The sequence below is a fragment of the Acomys minous genome, assembly GCF_964271855.1.
Source record: "Acomys minous genome assembly, chromosome: 4".
Classification (NCBI taxonomy): domain Eukaryota; kingdom Metazoa; phylum Chordata; class Mammalia; order Rodentia; family Muridae; genus Acomys; species Acomys minous.
Window position 1 is genome coordinate 100,828,897 of NC_140486.1, and position 18,604 is coordinate 100,847,500.

Here is an 18,604-nt window from a genome sequence, read left to right on the forward strand (position 1 = left end):
TCCCTTCCCTTCTTAGGGCCCTGACTCTGGCCTGTCGGGGGTGGGGGGTGGGGGGGTGGGACAGTGCTGGGACTATCAGGACACCCCTCCCTGCATTGTAGCCCTGTCTCCTTCTGCCTCTGGCCTTGCTTATTAATCCAGGGAGGGCAGGGCCTGGCTGTGCCCCATGTTGCTGTCTGCCACTTGTCAGGAAAACGGCAAGTATTGTCCTAACAAGCCATCGCCCTTGGATGGCAGGGCACATTTTATGGGCTTGTTGACTTTATAGGGCTCACTCTGCCTAGACCTGAGGAGCAAGCCCAGATGGGGAAGGAGGCGGGCAGAGTGGCCGCCAGACTCAAACAATCAGCCTGCTCTGCATCTGCTCTGTAGGGTTGTGATGGCTTCTTTGAGTATCAGCAGGAGGAGGCTATCCCAACCCAGGGCATCTCCTCCATCACACTGTGACATTGGAATCCTTGTGTTTACCCTTTCTACGGTATCGCCGGGCACCCTGCTTCCTAGTGCGGGAAGCTGAGACTGGCAGAGCCCCTAGGACGCATCCCGAATGGCAGAGCCGACTCTCTTCCCACAGGTTTTTATAGTCTGTCCTCAGGGGCCTAATGTGTCCTTGTAGTCTCTACTCCCAGCAGCTGTCAGCCCGTCCCTCGCTCCTCACCCTGTCTACCTCAGCTCTGAGCTTCTCATTGTACTGAGGACCGAGGCCCTCAGAGAAGGTGGTCCATGCTCTCAAGGCTACTCAGCTCAGAGTATTGCAGGCCCAGTGTTCTGTCAGAGCTGGATGAGGGCAAAGGGCAAGTGGACCTGCCTAGAGGGACCATGGAGAGCAGAGTTCTGGAACCATCGTCGTGGTCTGCCTTCCTGGCCCACCGTGGGGGAGTTTACAAACTCAGATTTCCCAGGACAGGTAGACAGGACCACAAACCCAGGCATGAGCCTGGATATTCTCTCACCAGCCTTGAAGACTTTGCTCACCTCCTTCCTGTCCGCTAGGCAGTGGGGACTCTTAGTGTGCTCTGGGCAAAGGGACTTTTCTTTAGTTTTTTTGGGGGAAGGGCTAGGCTTGAGGGTGTAGGGAGGGGAGTTTGGGAAGGTCAGCTAGACTGTCAAATTCTGTTTCTTTTAGTGTGTGTGGGGGAGGGGTACTTGGAGTGCTTTGGGGCTTCCTGCCTGCCTCCCTCACACAGCCCTCCAACTGGCTTGCATGTCCCTCCCTCTCTGTTCCACCCCCACCCCAGGCCATGGTTGGGGCCCCTCCCTGGGATGTCTGACAAAATTGACCGGGAAATCTGACAGCCACACTCTGAACTAGGAAAATGGAAGGGGAGACAACAGGATGGAGGGGCGGGGTAGAGGCCCCCTACCCTCACTGGAATAGCAGACCCCTGGCTGGAGTTGGGGGTGGGGTAGAGGCGGGCACAGTATTCACGAGATCGGCTCAGTGACTGTCGCTTCTCACTATGACCACCAGGAGGAGCTGCTGGACTCTGGACCCTATTCTTGGCTTGCTCTACCTCTGCCCTGGGACTGGTCTGGTTTCCTCTTGCCTTTCACCTAGTGTGCCTGTCGAGTGTTTGATTTCAAAACAATCTTAAGCTTCAGAGAGGTTGCAAATGCTGAGCGAAGATCTTTCTCTCCTGAAGTTTGGGAGAGTGAGTTGTTGATCCCCCCATTCCACCTTGAACAGGACTCGCCTTTCCCAGGGAACGGAACTTAATATCAGAGGTTGACAACACGAAGGTGCCACTGCTCTCTAACTCTCAGGAGCCACGGTGTTTCACCAGGTGTCTCCCTGAGATGTCCTTAAGGCTACCACACACATCTAGTTACAGAATCAGCCAGTGTTTTTGTCTGCCTTGTCTGGAGTCGTCTCCTGTCTGGGAATCCGTCTCCCCTTGACTTTTCATAACCTTGTCCCTCTTGTGAAGGCTCCAGGCCGTTTTGTCTGTAGACTGTGCCTCAGCTTGGGTCAGCATGATGGTTTCCTCTTGATTGGATTCAGGTTGTGGCTTTTGGCAGGCGTATCACAGAATGACACTCTGTTCTCAGTCACCGCTTCCAGGTGTACGGGCTCCATTTATCCTGCCCTGGGTGATGGTAACTTACTTCGGGCACGTGATCGGCATCTGTCAGGGATATCTATCTCCCACTTTATTTATTTCTGAGACAGCAGCTGCTTGTCTGTCTCAGGCTGACCTTGAACTCCTGACTGTTGGGATTCCAGGTGTGCCACCCGACCCCGGTTCTATCCTTTGTGACTTATATGTACGACGTGGGGAGGCGCTTTGAGACTCTGTGTACTATTTTCCCCCCACCTTTTGATTTCTTCGTTTATTATTTTTTTTCTCACAACGGGCTCTTTGAGGCCATCGCTATCATCATGTGTCCTGATGCTCAGCTCTTCCGTGATGTGGCCTCTGGGAGCTCCTGAGTTCTTCTGTCCGTCCTTGTTTGCTTCCTGGTTCCCTCTTAGCTGTGAGGCTCCCTTCGCGCTCGCTCTCTGTGTACTTGTGCCTTTCTTCTCTGCCCTTATCTTGCTTTGCTCTGTCGGCTTCTCTGTGTCTCATTCTCTTGTCGGCTTCCTCCTCCTCCTCCCCCCTCTGTCTCTTTGGCTCACTGCCCCATCCAGTCTCCCTCTGCCTGCCTGCATTTCTCCGTGTTTTGGTGGCACCCAGAATTGCCTCCTCTGTGTTGTCAGACAGGAGTCCCGTGTTTGTTTGGTGCGTGGCCCACTCTTCCTCTGGCCAGGTCTCAGAGCTGGGAGGCTCAGGGAGAAAGTGAGTAAGGAGGTCTTAGGGAGCGGGAGCCCTCTGCACACTGTGAGGTCCGTGGCCTGGCCTCAGTGTGTGCCTGCACCCGTCAGCCCTGCATAGGAGAGGAGAGAGCAAGGTAGACAGAGGAGGAGGGTCTGGGCAGGCACTTCCTTGAGGAGTCCCCAGAGTGGGAACTCTGTAGTCTACATGTGGGATGAGCCACAGAGTGGGCTGTACCTGTGCAGGTTTTTTTTTTTTTTTTTGGTCTAGAGCAGTGGTTCTCAACCTTCCTAATGCTGTGACCCCTTACTACTGTTCCTCATGTTGTGGTGAGCCCCCAGCCATAACACTCTCCTCCGTGCTACTTCATAACTGTAATTTGCTACTGCTATGAATCGTAATGTAAATATCTGTGTTTTCTAATAGTCTTAAGCAACCCTTGTGAAAAGGTCGTTTGGCCCCCAAAGGGTCGTGACCTCTACTACCCCATGACCAACCATTAGAATTTTATATGAGCTCATAGTGGTGTCTGGAGGGGAAACTGAAATGCGCACATGCATGTGTATGTGTGTGTGACAGTGACAGTGACATGCTGGCCTAAGTACACCTAGATAAGTCAGATAGAAGAGCACTCTGACCTGTTCTTCTTTTCACAGGAGAGGTGGTGTGACTGGAGTAAGTGGTGTGACTCCAGTAGTTGGTGTGACTCCAGTAGGTGGTGTGACTCCAGTAGGTGGTGTGACTCCAGTAGGAATATATTCCGTGGGTTGTGGCCCATGCATCTTTTCCCAGCACCCAGGAGGTGGAGGCAGGAGGGTGCCAGAGCTACACGGCTCAAAGAAATGAAGTAAAACAGGATCTTTTAACGTACAATAGTTGCGCAAGACTATCGCTTGGCAACAGAACGTGCGCTTAGTGTTCTCAAGGCTCTGAGTTTGATCCCCAGAATATTTTCATAATGTAAGTAATAGGAAATAAAAATAAAGGCAGAAGAGGCTCCCTAGGCTAAGGAAAGTGGTAAGTTTGACAGAAGACAGGAATTGGCAAGCTGGCATTTGAGCTAGAGAAATTAGGGCCCATCCACTTTGTAACGCAAACATACATTTACCACACTCACACAGTGGAATAGCACACAGCACTGAAGCAGGAGGGATGGCGGCATTATATCAGAACAGGCAAGTGGCTCATGAGGGACCTTGCACGCTGTGTTATATACTTACAACTCCATTTCTATAGAGTGTAAGATCCAGTGCAGTAATTTGTTGATGGGAGACGTCCCAGCAGTTTAGGACCGTGTATGTTTGGTGTGGAGAAGGCACATACGGGGTGTGTGGTTGGTATGTGGAAGGTCTTGAGGGCTTGTGGTTGATGTGGGAGGTGTTAACGTGGGGTGGGGCTCATGCAATGGCAATACTGCCAGTCTAGGAGCCTGGGATGAGTGTCCCATCACCCCCCCCCACCCCCCCACCCCCGTTATTATTCTTGGCCCTTAGGCGCTTTTTCTTCTGTCCTGCCAGTTTTTCCTCCTCTGTCCTTGCCTCCTCCCAGGACTCCAGTATTCACCTGATTGACCTCTGGGCCTTTCTTCCTACAGCCAGAAGACCTGGAGGCCCCCAAGACCCACCACTTCAAGGTGAAGGCCTTCAAGAAGGTGAAGCCCTGTGGCATCTGCCGACAGGCCATCACTCGGGAGGGCTGCGTCTGCAAAGGTGAGTGGCTGATGGGGCCCAGGGTGTGGTGTTGGTATTGGACTGGTCTGGCTCCGGGCAGGTGGAGTCTCTGCTGGGCACGTGCGTCCGTCTCTCATCTGCTGGAGGACATTGAACACCTGGATGACAAGCACATGGAGTGTGTGGTGACGTGCGGCAGGTGGTGGATGTCAGGATAATGGTAGAGATGGTATGAAGGTACAGACCTAACATGTGGGCGGTAAGCAGGCAGCATAGGAAGGTGTGTGGGTAGGATGTGGTGGGCTTGTAAAGGGTTTGTGGTAGGTGGATGAAAGTCATGCAGAGGCCATAGAGATCATGTGGTTGAAGGGCGTGGTGGCACTGGGTGTGGTGGCACACGCCTTTAATCCCAGCACTCAGGAGGCAGAGGCAAGCATATCCATGAGTTCCCTGAGTTCGAGGCCAGCCTGGCCTATAGAGTGAGTCCCAGGACAACCAGGGCTATACAGAGAAATCCTGTCTTGATTGATAAACAAACAAACAAAAACCCACCTCCCAAGAAGGGTATGATGGCATGTGAAACTGTGTAGTGAGATTCGCGAGGCATGTGGAATGTGCGTGGCCATCATGTGGAAACCGCATTGAAGTCATGTGGTTGGTGTGTAGAAAGTGCTTAGTTGGCATGTGACAGGAGTGGCTTGGTATGTGTGGAAGGTGCACCTTTGACGTGTGGCAGCTTTGTGGTTAGCATGTGGGAAGCACATGGTGGGGTTGTGGGAGCTACACAGAAGGTGCATGTTTGATGTGAGGAAGGCATGTGGCTAACACATGGGAAACGTGTAGTCGGAATATGGGAAATGCATGGTTGGTGTGTGGAAGGCACACGAATGGCATGCTCCTGGCATCAGCAGTGTAGATAAGCCAGGCCACTGTCCTCCCCTTTTGGGTGGTTTGGGATGACTTTGAACATCCCCAAATCACAGTGGGCTAACTGGGCTTTGCCAGTAACTGTTGTCATGTGCCTTTTTTTTCTGTCATGTGCTTTCTTATTTATTTATTTATATTTGTTGTGCATGTGTGTTTTGCCTGCATGGATGTCTGTCTGTATGAAGGTGTTGAGTCCTGGAGTGACACACAGTTGTGAGCTGCCACATGGGTCCTGGGAATTGAATTCCGGTCCTCTGGAAGAACAGTCAGTGCTCTGAACCAATGAATCATCTCTCCAGCCCTGTCATGTGCTTTTGAAGGGTCTCTCTGTTCCAGGGAAATCTGTCTTGTCCCAGGTCCTGAAGGGCAATCAGCACCTGTGACTGATGGCATCATCCCCTGGCCACTCTTGCAGGTGCATTTCCCTCAGCCTATCCTACTCACTGCCAGGGTCCCCTTGCGGCTGAGTCTCTGAACGTCCCATTATGGCCTCTCCGGTCCAGTCTCCAGTACGTTCTCTGGGTCTGAAATGTGTGCATCTGGTTAATAAAACCCTGGTTAAAAGCCTGTGGAGCCCTCACTACCTTTGAGACGCAGCCCTTAGCTACGGGCTTGCAGGGCTCAGCCCTTGTCCTGTCTTGTCCCAGGCCAAAGGGCTGAGCTATTTTTTTTGTCCAACTATTCTGCCTGTGTTCCTCCTTATGTGTCAAAGCCCAGAGGGGGCAGGTGGGGGTGGGGGGGTGGGGGCGGGGAGGATACTAGAGGCCAGGAACAGTCGCTAAGGCATTTACTGAGGGCCAAGCACCCCTGCGTGGTCTCATCTAGTATTTGTAGCATCTGCAGGATGCTGGTCTTTAAATTTGCTTTATAGGTGAGGAAGCATGGTGGTGATGATGGTGTGTCTTGTTGGCTGGTTGAGTTAGAGTGGCACTTTCAGGATCTGAACTCTGGAGAGGTCAAGGGAAAGCAGTTGGGTATGGAGGTAGGAATGTTTGGCTAGAGGTAGGTGTGTGTGTGTGTCCCCATGTGTGTGTATCCATGTGTGTGTCCGTCCAGGAAAGGCCTGAATGGCCAAAGTCTGCTATGGTCCATACGCCATCTAGCCTCAATTTATACAACAGGAATGCTTGCAATACCAAAATTAGCCACATGGAGTCGCCCTTCCCCAAGATCTCTAGCAGGGACACCACAGGAGAGCTGGGGTGGGGGGGGAGGGTTTAGACTTTGTATTTGGATTATATAACAGCTCCTACTCTGCGCTGTACCTTCAGATCACATGGTTTCGTTTCTGTCTCCCCTGGCTCTCCACTATCTTCCTCCTGGAGTCTTCCCCTCACCTGAGAGGCAGGGAGAGAGGGAATCCCAGGATTCAGAATGTGGCTGCTGTGGGCACATCTCTGGATAGTTTCCTTTGGCTTTCAAATGTCTGTATCTAGTCTCCCTAATGACTTGGTTCAAGGGTTCTGGCTGATAGGGCACCCAACTCTCACATGCATGGGTGCCCCCAGTTCCACCCTGAACTCTGAGGCAGAGGTCGAGACCATGGGGCCAGAGGAAACCCTGGACTCCAGTTCAGACCCTCCATTAAGTGTCAGGACTGGGCCACAGAGAGCCCAGGGAGCAGGAGGCTGGAGCATGACTCTGGGCTTGGCAACCTGGGAACTGCAGTAGGAGGGCTACGGTTGCCTGGGCTGGGCCAGCGGTAGGGGGGAGTAGAAATGGAACCAAGAGATTGTGATGGCATGAGTTGAACAGACCATCTTATTTGCCTATCCACACTGCCCTTCATCCATCTGTCATCCCATCTTACCCATCTGCCCATCCATTTTATTCTCCGTCCATCCATCCACCCATCCATCCATCCATCCATCCATCCACCCACCCACCCATCCATCCACCCATCCATCCATCCATCCATCCATCCATCCATCCATCCATCCACCCATCCACCCATCCATCCACCTACCCATCCATCCATCCACCCATCCACCCATCCATCCATCCACCCATCCATCCATCCACCCATCCATCCATCCACCCATCCACCCATCCATCCATCCACCCATCCATCCATCCACCCATCCATCCATCCATCCATCCATCCACCCATCCATCCATCCACCCATCCATCCATCCACCCATCCATCCATCCACCCATCCACCCATCCATCCATCCATCCATCCACCCATCCATCCATCCACTCATCCATCCATCCACCCATCCATCCTATGTACATCCATCCACCCATCCATCCTATGTACATCCATCCACCCATCCATCCTATGTACATCCATCCACCCATCCATCCTATGTACATTCATCTCTTCCATATTTGTTCATCCACCCATCTATTCATTTTACCCATAGACTCATCCACTTCATCCTGTTTGTCCATGCATCCATGCAGCCATCCATCGACCCACCTATCCAGGGCCACCAGATAGAGATGTACAACTTGTTCTTTAGCAGAGAGGCCATGGTTACCAAGTCCTTATATGGCTTCTGGGACTTGACTTGCCTGGACCAGTGAGGGGATGAAGAAAAGACAGACACATACACACGGAGAGACAGAAGTAGCTGTCTGCATCAGAGAAACTGCCATCGCCCAGAAACTCAGTGTGTTTATTAGAGAGCTGAACAATGGGTTAGTGTATACATCTGGACGAGGAGGCAAGTTTAGCTAATCTCTCTAGGAACCGTCTCTGCAGTGGAGCAGCCTTGAAGCTGTAAACATCTGGAGGAGCGGGGAGAAAGCTCCAGTGGATGTTTTCTGCACACACTGTCAACATTCTCACTCAGACCACAGGAAGGCTTTGCCCTCCCTCGGAACCTCACCACAGTGGTGGGTGGGAGAGGCTTTGCCAATTTCCTATGGGTCTGAGGCTTTGGTGTCCTCGACATGACTGTAGCTGTGTCCCCGGCACATATTCACTCAGGGCTTCCTCCACTCCCCACACACGGTGAACTTTCATTCTTTGTTCTATTAGAGCATAATCTAGGCTTGCCGTGTTTTCTGGGTCCTCTCCATCTTTGAGTCTTAGCTTCCATACAGTGTGAGTTTGGACCAGTGGCTGGAAGCCATGCGTGGCTGTGGCGTGGACTGTCAGGGTCTGCAACCCAGGCTCCACAGGGCCCTGCTACTGGCATGAGGAAAGCCCTGGTTCTGGAGAGATGGGCTGCCACTTGCTTCCCTAGCTCTAGCTCTAGCTCTCCGGCTCTGCTGTCCCCTCATGGCCCCCACCCTCGTCCTATAGTTTGCAGGTCATGCAGCTGAAGAAGGCAGGAGGGACTCACAGAACTTTCAGTGGAACCCTGGAACACAAAAGATGGACAAGGGGTTGGGGGATAGTGGTCCTGGATGGCCCATGTGACCCCGAACAAGTGACTTCACAGCTTGAACTTCAGTTTCCTCATCCCCACGCCAAGAGACTGGGCCAGGGATGCTCAGTGAGGGAGCCAAGGGAGCACTTGGACTATTCCCTTTGGGAAGGACAGCTAGCTCATCCGGAGCACCTGTGGCTCCTTCTGATACTCATAGGCTGAGCCATCTTCAGGACTAGTCAGAATGGGGGTACTGGCACTAAGAGCTACCTAATATACTGGGAACACACACACACACACACACACACACACACACACACACACACACAGATAAGTGTTCATGGAACCTATGGATAGAGCTGGCACTGAAGTCTGGGAAAGACTGCCTGGTCCAGCAAACACATCCTGATTAGTCTTCCTTCAGCAGGGAAGGAGTGTACAAGTTGGGTATTGAGGGATGTGTAGGAGTTCCTTAGTCTAAATAGTAGTTTTCTCACAGGTCCTTGGAGGAAGTGTTCTAGAGGTATCCTGTGAATACGTGGGTCAAGAGTATGGATAGACTCAGAGCTCTGCTCATTAGACTATATTGCCAGCTAGGGAGTTCAAAGACTGCCGCAGAAGCTTGGTCTGTAGTCAAGGCAAAGGCCACTTCCTGTCTCTTGTCTTCTGGTGAGCCTAGAAGCAGGGAGCAGCCACCTGTGGCCTCCTCAGAGCACACACCTGTGGAGACAGCCATCCCCTAGTGAGACATGCCAATCCAGGTACCCTCTGTGGCTGGATATGAGGACACCTTGTTCCAGGGATCTTTGCCTCATGACAGCACCAGAGGCTGAGCTCCCCTCCTGCATTGGAGGTCACCTCACAGCTACTAAGAGAGGCAGCCTGTTGGAAGGACGAAAGATCTAGCCTGCCACTGTCTGGCTGTGTGACTTGGGGGAGGCAGAGGCAGGTGAATCTCTCAATTCGAGGCCAGCCAGGTCTACGGGCAAGTTCCAAGACAGTGAGAGTTATACAGACAAACCCTGTCTCAAACAAAACAAAACAAAAAATAAAAACCAAACCAAACAAACAAAACCCCCAAACCACCACCACCACCACCACCACCACCACCACCACAACAACAACAACAAAAAGTGGACAAATAGCAAACGTTTCCTGTCAGAAGAGACACCAGGCAGATGGTTCAGGTCAGAGGCCACCTGTGGCTGTGCTGTCAGTCTCTCGGAATCTTTAGGACTCCACACAAAAGCAAACTGCACAGATAGTTTGACCATAAAAGTTAAAATTTGACAATTCCTTGGAGCAGGGTATTGTAGGTTCAATTTTCTTAACCAATATATTTTATTAGCAACTTAGTAACCGAGCGTATGTCACTTATAACCCAACTAACCAAAACAATAGGAAAAGAGGATTAAGGAACACAATAACAAAACTGTAAGGATATCAGTTCCAAGGAATGATTCTCCTGGCATAATCAGCAGGATTTCTTCTGCTGGAACCTGGAGTAACCAGAACCTGGAACCTCAGCAGGAGCCTGAGCCCCGAAGCCTTCCCTTGAGCGGTTCTCTCTAGGAGTGTCTCGAAGTGCAGCAATGAACAGCCAAAACTATCCGAAGTTTCCAAAAAGCCCCGCCTCCAGTTCTGGGCTCATTTATATATCTCCTCTCGGAGTCTGTTCACAGGATTTTTTCAGCTGTCAGCAATCAAGTTCCCGCACAAGGTGGTTGATCTTCTAGTGGATTAACCTCACCTGTTCTCTCATGAGACCGTTCCGATCCCACACTTAGGATCCTAAACAACAGGTTTATCTCTCCTTCAGGATATGGTGGGTTCTTGCCTGTGATCAAAATACTAGGGCAGGAGGCTGAGGCAGGAGGATTACCTTGAGTTGGAGTCAGCTGGATTAGAGTGCGATCTGTCTCAAAACAAAACGAAAAGCCATAAAACCCAAACCAAAGCAAAAAGTAAGGCGTTGGGGACCAGGGTGGTGGCCTCTGCCTGTAATTCTCATACCAGAGGCTGGGGCAGGAAGAGCCTGAGTCTGAGGCTAGCCTGGGCAATGGAGAGGTTATGGTGGGTTTTGTTACTGTCGTTGTTTGTTTTTTTACAAAACGAAAACAATTAACAACAATAACTACGACAAAACCCACATAAAACTCAAGGGAAAAAGCATGCATACTGGCAGAGAGGATCTGGGAGGCCTTTTCTTGTTGTACCCTCAGAGGCACACTGCCCGGAGTACCCCAAGATTCCTATACGAGTTGGAATTCTTAGAGAAGCAGGGACAACATGAGGGGTGTAGCTAGAGGTGGAAGGAAGGATGGGTCTCTGGGTGACAGGAGGATGGGTGAGTGGATGGACTGATGGACGGATGGATTGGTGCGTGATGGATACAACAGCGGATGAATATAGGTCATGAGTGGATTGTAGGTTTATTGAATATATGTGTATGGATGGATAAATGGAAGGATGCATGGATAGGTAAATAGTAGGTCTATAGATGGCTATGTAGTGTATATATATGTGTGTGTGTGTGTGTGTGTGTGTGTGTGTGTGTGTGTGTATGTATATATATATATTATATAGATGGATACCCACAAATTGATTTTAGGAACTGGTTCATGTGATGGTAGGGATTTGGCAAGTTTTAGTTTGCTGAGGGCCATTAGGTTGGGGACTGGGGGACAAGCTGAAGGTCAAGTTTGGGCACAGGGTGCTGGCAGATTTCCTCTTGCAGGCGACAGCCAGTAATTTCCTCTTAGTGGTCAACTGATTGGATGAGGCTCGCCCACACCTCCGAGGGTAACACAATCTGCTTTGAGCCTATTACTAATTTAAATGCCAATCTCATTTTAAAAATATCTTTATAGAATTATGTTTGACCAAACATCTGTGTACTGTGGCCTCTGCATACCTCCTGGCCTGAGACATGGGCCAGGCCCACTGATGGCTCAGTGAACAGATGGGTGACCTGGTGTCTGGGGAAGAGCCAAGGCCTAGGGCCAGGTCAGGTGCACACTGTGGCTGTGTGTGCATTTTCCGACCCAAGTCCTAGAGGAAAAGGCCATTTAGATCCCAACAATGTGGTTTCCTGTGTTCCCAAGGCAGGAAGCCACCACAGCCCAGAGCCCTACAACCCAGCTGAGACACAGCATGCCACAGGAGGGGCTGGGGTGCAGCTCCTCACACTGAAGTGATCAAAATCTCTCACTACAGGGGCCTCTGCTCTTTCTCGGCCACACTGGCCAGGCTAGGTGAGGCAGGGCTTCCTGGAGCTTCAGGTCAATGGGCAGTCGCCAGGGCTTCACCTTAGGGAGGTGGCACAGGAAAGCACTGTGGGTAGGATCTATGGTTTTGGTGTCCTCCAAGGACCTGGGAGGCCACAGTTGACCAGGTGTCTGCCTTTCTCAGGAGCCTGAGGGAAATTTGGAGGCTGGAGATGGGGCAGGTTTTCTCTGCCCGTCTTCTCTACATACCAGAGTTCAAAAGGAGGAAGGAGAATTGTATCCCAGGAGGCTGTTTTGCTGCTGCCCCTCAGGCCACATTTCTAGGGCTAGAGTGAGAACTCCCCTTCCTTGAAGAGAAATGTCTGGTAGTGACAGATGTGGGGGTCTCTTTCTGTCTGTGCTGCGGTACAGAATTGCTCAGGCTGTCATTTAAAACCAGCCGACACTTGTTCCCACAGTTCCAGGCCACAGGTCCAAGATGGAGGTGCTAGTCAAACTGATGTCCAGCGAAGGGTCCACTCTGCTTCCACTAGAGCTCCCAGTAGGGGAGGCCCCAGAGGGATGGAGGTGGGGGACAGCACTGTGTAGTGGAAGGGTGGAGGCCATGGGGCCTCCCGGCACTGTCACAACAGACTTGGGTTTCAGCACAGGACTCCAGCAGGGACGTATTGAACCCACAGTGGGTGGAGAGATACAGGCTGTCATAGCCGGAACAGGACTGGGGTCTATCTCATTTGTCCCCTAAGCCCAAGAGTAAGGCAAATGGATGAGCCTGACACCCTGGGCATGGAGGCGGGGAGAGGCTGGCCATTGGAGGGCTCTGGTGACAGCTGCTGTGCCTGGGCCATTCTAAGGAAAACTTCTATGGTCTTTGTAAACCTTGAGCCATCAAACAGGGGTGGCGGCAGCACACGCACCCCTTTAATCCCAGCACTCAGGAAGCAGAGGCAGGGTTCTCTCTGGGTTTGAAGCCAGCCTGGTCTACAGAGGGAGTTCCAGGACAGCCAGGGCTACACAGAGAAACCCTGTCTTGAAAACAAAACAAAACAACAACAACAACAACAACAACAAAAACATTGAGCCATTATGAGGGTACAGGACTGGGGATCTTTCTGGTTGCCTCTAAGAGCAAGAGTCTGAGACCAGAGAGGGTAGTGATTTGCTCAATGGTCACACAGCAAAATGAAAGTGATTAGAACAGGAACCCAGCTGTCCCTTATAATAACTAGGGCCACGGTGATGAAGATGCTGTTGACCACAGTGAGTCTGAACATATTTATCCACTGCATTGCTTTCTATGTTTTCTGTTCCCTGAGGCCAGCTTTGATCCAAAAATATGAAGGTCCTAGGAAAAAATTCTTTAGTTTGAGATGGTTTTTGTTACTGTGTATTGCTATATTCTGTTGTTGTTATGCTATTACTGTGTCTAAATTATTTACAAGCATTTACAAATAGGAAAAAGCACAGTACACCCTTTGTGTCCCCCAAGATGACAGCCCTGTCCCAGGGGCTTAACTGGACACATCCTAGTTGAAAGTTTGCACATGTTTACTGAGCCTGTCTATGTTAGTGATGCACACAAGGCTGCAATGGAACAGACCCCCTCTTTTGCTGCAGGGAAACAGGTGTGTGTGTATGTGTGTGTGTGTGTGTGTGTGTGTGTGTGTGTGTGTGTGTATTGACTCTGTAAGGGAAGAGACATGGGAGGGGCCCATCTCTGAATGAAGGAGCTTTGAAGGAAATATGTGAGTATACCATTCTAGACCTGTTCCTTGCAGAGAGGTTTGTTTGGGGAGGTTGATATGGCAGGAACAGACCCTTTGGGGCTACTGCCTAGGAGTAGAAGCTAGACCAGAGGGTGAAGAGGATTGGGGTTCAAGTAGGAATGTGGTGTAATCTGTTTGCACTTGGCTATGGCCTGTGGATTGATGGGCGTCAGGCTGGTGGTAAGAGCCAGCCTATGGAAAGGTGTGAACTGGCGCTTGGTGGGATCTGGGGAAGAAGGCTGGGGTTCAGATGCCGAGCAGGGTGACCAGAGGGAGGGAGTTAGAGACGAATGGGAGGAGGTGGGAGCAGCAGGGCCCATGAAAGGCCTATGATTTCCAACCCACCATCAACCAGTGCTGGCCTTGCTTCTCGACATTCTGAGGGACCCAGTGCTTTGGTTTCTATACTGCTTCTCCACTGCTGTGTGAATATGACCGTCAAACCTAATGGCTTAAAAGAGGTTCCTCCACAGCTTGTGAGGCAGGAATGATGGGGTGGGCTGCTCCTGGTTTGGAGTCCCTAGAGGCTGAGTTGGGCATGGCAGTTGGGCCTAGTGGCCCCCCCCCCCCCCCCCCCCCCCCCCCCCCCCGTCATGAGGAGCTAGCTGCTTTCTCAGTGCAGGGTAACTGGCTTCCCCAGCTACCCAAGAAGTGTGCTTGGATGACCTCTGGTGCTTCCCAATCAAATCAAGTTGTCAATGGAAATTAACCAGCTCCAGGCCCAGCTCTTACAGCTTCAGTCTTGCCCCATAAGCACCTTGTGCTGATGACGAAGCCTTTAAAATACAAGCTTGATGAGCAGCTGGGCCTGATGCTAGGGTGTGGGGGATGTGGGGGTGCGGGGGATGTGGGAGTGTGGGAGATAGGGGTGTGTGGGAGGCACTCAAGAATTCCCAGACCAGAGCTGGAGAGGTGACTCAGCAGTTTAGAGCACTGGTTGCTTTTCCAGAGGTCCTAGAGTCAATTCTTAGCACCCACATAGGAGCTTCCAATGATGTCTAACTCCAGTTCCAGGAGCTTCTGCAGATTCCAAGGATACACGTGATGCTTTGAAATACATACACAAAAGATAATTAATAAAAAAGATCACTTAAGCCATCCCTATCAGCATAGTTTGTGTGTGTGTGTGTGTGTAGGGCATGAATCCCTCTTGGAGCTGGCTGCCACACTCCCTTTCTGTACCATGCTGAATGTTTCATTGGTCTTGGAGAGGCCAGCAGCATGGTCCGGACAAGCTTTGAATGACAGCGGGCACGAGTCAATTTAGACAGCAGGATGATTGTCCCTGAAGAAGGCCAGAGACCGGTGAAGGAGGCTCCTCCAAAGAGCCAAGAACTCAATGGGACTGGGGACAGGTGCTCTGAAGTGGAGCACCATACTTGGGGACCTGGCCCTGTGTGCCGAGCTTCTGCCTCTGAGGTCGGATAGAGACAGTCACAGGCAGGGAACTCTGGGCTGCCGTTTTGCAACAAACTGCCTGCACGTCTCCACTTAAGACACTCGCTAAGTGTCTGGCCACTGAGAGAATTCTATAGTCCTAAGCAAGGTACCTTTGAGGGCATCTAGTGAAGTGAGTGCTGGAGTCATCCCAGGCTGTGCTCATCAAGTCACCATCCGGGGACTTGCCTGGAAAAATGGTACTCTTCTAACATACGTGGCCACTTCTGGATTATAGGCGGGTCTGCCTGGGACCTGTCTGATTTGTACAAAGATACTGCAAGGTCCAGAGTCTGGAGCAGATACTGTCCTGTCTGCAGAGGATACATGTTGGGTGAGATGGGTTGAGCTCCCTAAGCTCAGGAGTTTGGTACAGGTGGATAGCTCAGCTGGAAACTAATTAGAGTAACTTCAGATTGTGAACTGGTCAGACAAGGAGGCGATGGGGTGGGGGGGGGCCCCCGAGGGTATAAGAAAGACTAACGGAGGCCCACTGTCCAGTGGCCAGTCTGGAAAGGCTTTTTGTGAGGAGACAGCCTTGGGTGGATTCCACCAGCTAAGAGGGATTGAACTTAACCAAGGACTGAGGATGAGAGAGAGAGTTCTAGGCTGTTAGAACAGCATGTACAAAGGCCCCCTAGGGAGGAGAGATCACGTTGCATCATGAGAATGTCAGAAATGTTGAAGACACTGGAGGAAGACAGAGTCCTGGTCCTCCAACTATGTCCCTAGTGTCTGGATTGGGGGGTTGAAAGGGACTCAAGATGCTGTTAGCTGAATGACTATGAGGTGTGGGTGGCATGGGCTTATAGTGCAGCGTGGGAGATGATCAAATGGTAGGAGGGCACAGAGTCAGAAGGAGACGTTAAGCCAGGTCTAACTTAGCGGAACGTATTAAACCCTTACTGTGTACCAGCTCTGGGGTGTGGGGTTCATCTGCATGCAGTCTGTGGCCAGCAGTGGGGCCTTCTAGGCTCAGTCCTAAGGTCCCTGTGCCAAGGAAGGCATGAGGGAGAGATGGGGAGGGTACTGATGTGAGGGGGGATACCTTACGGAAGGGAGGGGCTGCCACCTAGGATGGGGACACAGGCTCAGGGAATCAGAAAGCTAGCCGGTGGTGGTGACAAGGTGGGGGCATCTGTGGCTCCAGGCGATGACCCTGAGCTGCTCTGTGGACCGCCAGGGTCAGCACAGCCTTGCTCAGCCCATGTTGAGTCACAGGCCTGAACTGGGCCAGGACAGGGTGCCAATGACCAAGGTGACATCCCAGGCTCCACCTTGCTGGCCTGCCTGGGTGTGGGGGAGCTCCAAAGCCTCTGAACCTCTAGTCCTAAGCCAGACTCTGCTAAGAGCTGGTGGCTGAAGCGGGTAGGGGTGAGGTAGGGTAGACAGAACAGCAGGGGCAGTTGAGAATTGATTTAGGGCATCCCCTTGTTTGCTTCCCTGCTTCTCTAGCCAGTAGCCAGCAGACCTAAGGATCTGGAGTCCCAAATCGACTCAGAACTTGGGTCAGAGGGCCCTCAGCTACCCCTGGGAAGGGCTCCTGGAACCTCCTAGAAGTGCCAAGTGCCCTGGGGGCGGGGCAGCAGAACAGGGGACATTCCTGGCTTCAGGAACCTGATAGGAAATTTGATTCCAGCTTCTGGTGGTGGGAGGGAGCATGTTTGTGTGTGTGTGTGTGTGTGTGTGTGTGTGTGTGTGTGTGTGTGTGTGTACACACGTACTTACATGCAGGCAGGAACTTTGTGTGTGCGCACACATGTCTGCAGCATGAGTGTGTGTGTGTGTGTGTGTGTGTGAGGCTTCCAGTATGGTGTGGGGGGGAGGGGAGAGGAAGGAGGTCCCAATGCTGCGTGTGTGTGTGTGTGTGTGTGTGTGTGTGTGTGTGTGCCCGCGGGTGTGCCCGGGCCTCTGGCCTAGAGGAGTGCACGTGTGACAGGCCCGCCTCTTGTCGGGTGTGAGGGGAGAGGCCCCCTCACTCCTCTGTGCCGCTGGCACTGGGCCTGGGTCCCCACCACCTCGGCCTGGCGGGGCTCCAGCGGACGCCCTCGGGGTACGCACCCGGGCTCCCCGTTCTTATTCCTCACAATCCCTCCTCCCCTCTCCTTGTCCCCCCTCCCCCTGCCGGGCGTGGAGGGCCGGGGTGGGAGGAGATTGCGCCTGAGTTTCTATTTCATACCTCGCGGCTAAAACTTTCTTTCTGTCTCGCTCCCACAGTCTGCAGCTTCTCCTGTCATCGGAAATGCCAGGCCAAGGTAAGGGGCAGCGGGCCCCGATAGGGGAGGTAGGGGGCGGCTGAAGAGGGGAGGAACTGCTACTCTTTGTTTATGCAAAGCGGGGAGCGCTCGGGTCAAGGTAAAGGCCAAGGCGGTGGAGGCACTGGGGGTCCTAATCCCGCCAAGCTCTGCCGGGCGCTGCTGCCTCACTCGTCCAGCCTAGAGTAGCCTGCTTGACAGAGAGTGGGGGCGGGGCCTTGGAGACGTCTGACGCTGTGCTACCCATTCTTCTTGGGCCAGCCCCACATTTGGGTGCTTCCTTTCTTCAGTGTTTCCTGGTGTGTCGTGCAGGGGTGGGCAACTGAGGCAAGAAGAAGATAGGAGCGATTGCTGGGCCCTAATTGTTGAACCGTCCTTTTAGATCTGGGCAGAGGGTGGTGGGTCGGCTTTGTGGAATAATGGGAGAGGTGGGGGTGTCATGAGTCAGGAGGGAAACTGCGGGCAGGTGGACCTGCTAGAACTCTCCAGCTTCTGCTCAGGCTCCAGGCCGTGTCCCTTCCCTGCTGGTTCACCTGCCCTTGCTGTGTAAACTTGACGTTCTGGCAGGAGCCCAAGTGAGAAGGAAGCCGGAGTTTAAGCTCAGGGTGCCTAGCCCCATCCTTTCCCTGCCTTTATTTTCTGGTAGTTGGGTGATGGTAGGTGTGTCATGACTCTGACTGAGCCTGCTTCATCCCAAGGATATGGGGATACGGAGCTCACCTCCCAAAAGCGCTGCTGAGTGTTAAGTGGGCTAAACCTATGACTACTCAGCTAAGCGCTGATGTACCAGAAATGCTCAAGAAACAACCAAACCAAACCAACCAACCAACCAACCAACCAAAAACTGGTACAGAGGAGCAGGGCCTGGTTGGGAGGAGAAGGGGCTGTTGATGAGATGTCGGGTTTGGGAGGAGTCTGCCCCCCCCCATGCTCCTCCCTCCCCATCTAGAATATGCTGCAAGCACTTCCTGGAAGAGGTGCTTTTCCCTGACTGTAAACTCTGGATTGCAAAGGGCCTGGTGGCTTGCAGTAGGAATAGGGGCTATCTGTCTTATCTGCCTGGGCCAGCTTTATCTTTGGGGGGAGAATGTGTTCCCCCCTTTCTTTGTTTACTGCTGTCTTCGTTCAGTTCATCTGGGGCAGAGTTCTCCAATCTTTAACCCCAGGAACTTCCAAATTGCTTGCTCCTCCCTCCCAGCCCTTTCCTACGTCAGCGTGTCTCAGTAAAATGAGCATTTGTGCTCTGT

General features: G+C 52.2%; 1 protein-coding gene across 10 annotated transcripts in view; it reads left to right on the forward strand.

The window, feature by feature from the left end:
- Nucleotides 1-18,604, forward strand: part of TNS1 (tensin 1) — a 217,054-nt gene that overhangs the window by 41,106 nt on the left and 157,344 nt on the right. For 9 of the 10 annotated variants that reach the window (XM_084778308.1, XM_084778309.1, XM_084778311.1 and 6 more), the window contains 2 exons: nt 4,348-4,462; nt 17,320-17,357. In XM_084778308.1, coding sequence (XP_084634434.1) covers nt 4,348-4,462; nt 17,320-17,357 — 153 coding nt within the window. Of the gene's footprint in view, nt 1-4,347; nt 4,463-17,132; nt 17,156-17,319; nt 17,358-18,604 lie in introns of those variants that run through there. The other variant, XM_084778304.1, reaches the window with a different exon arrangement.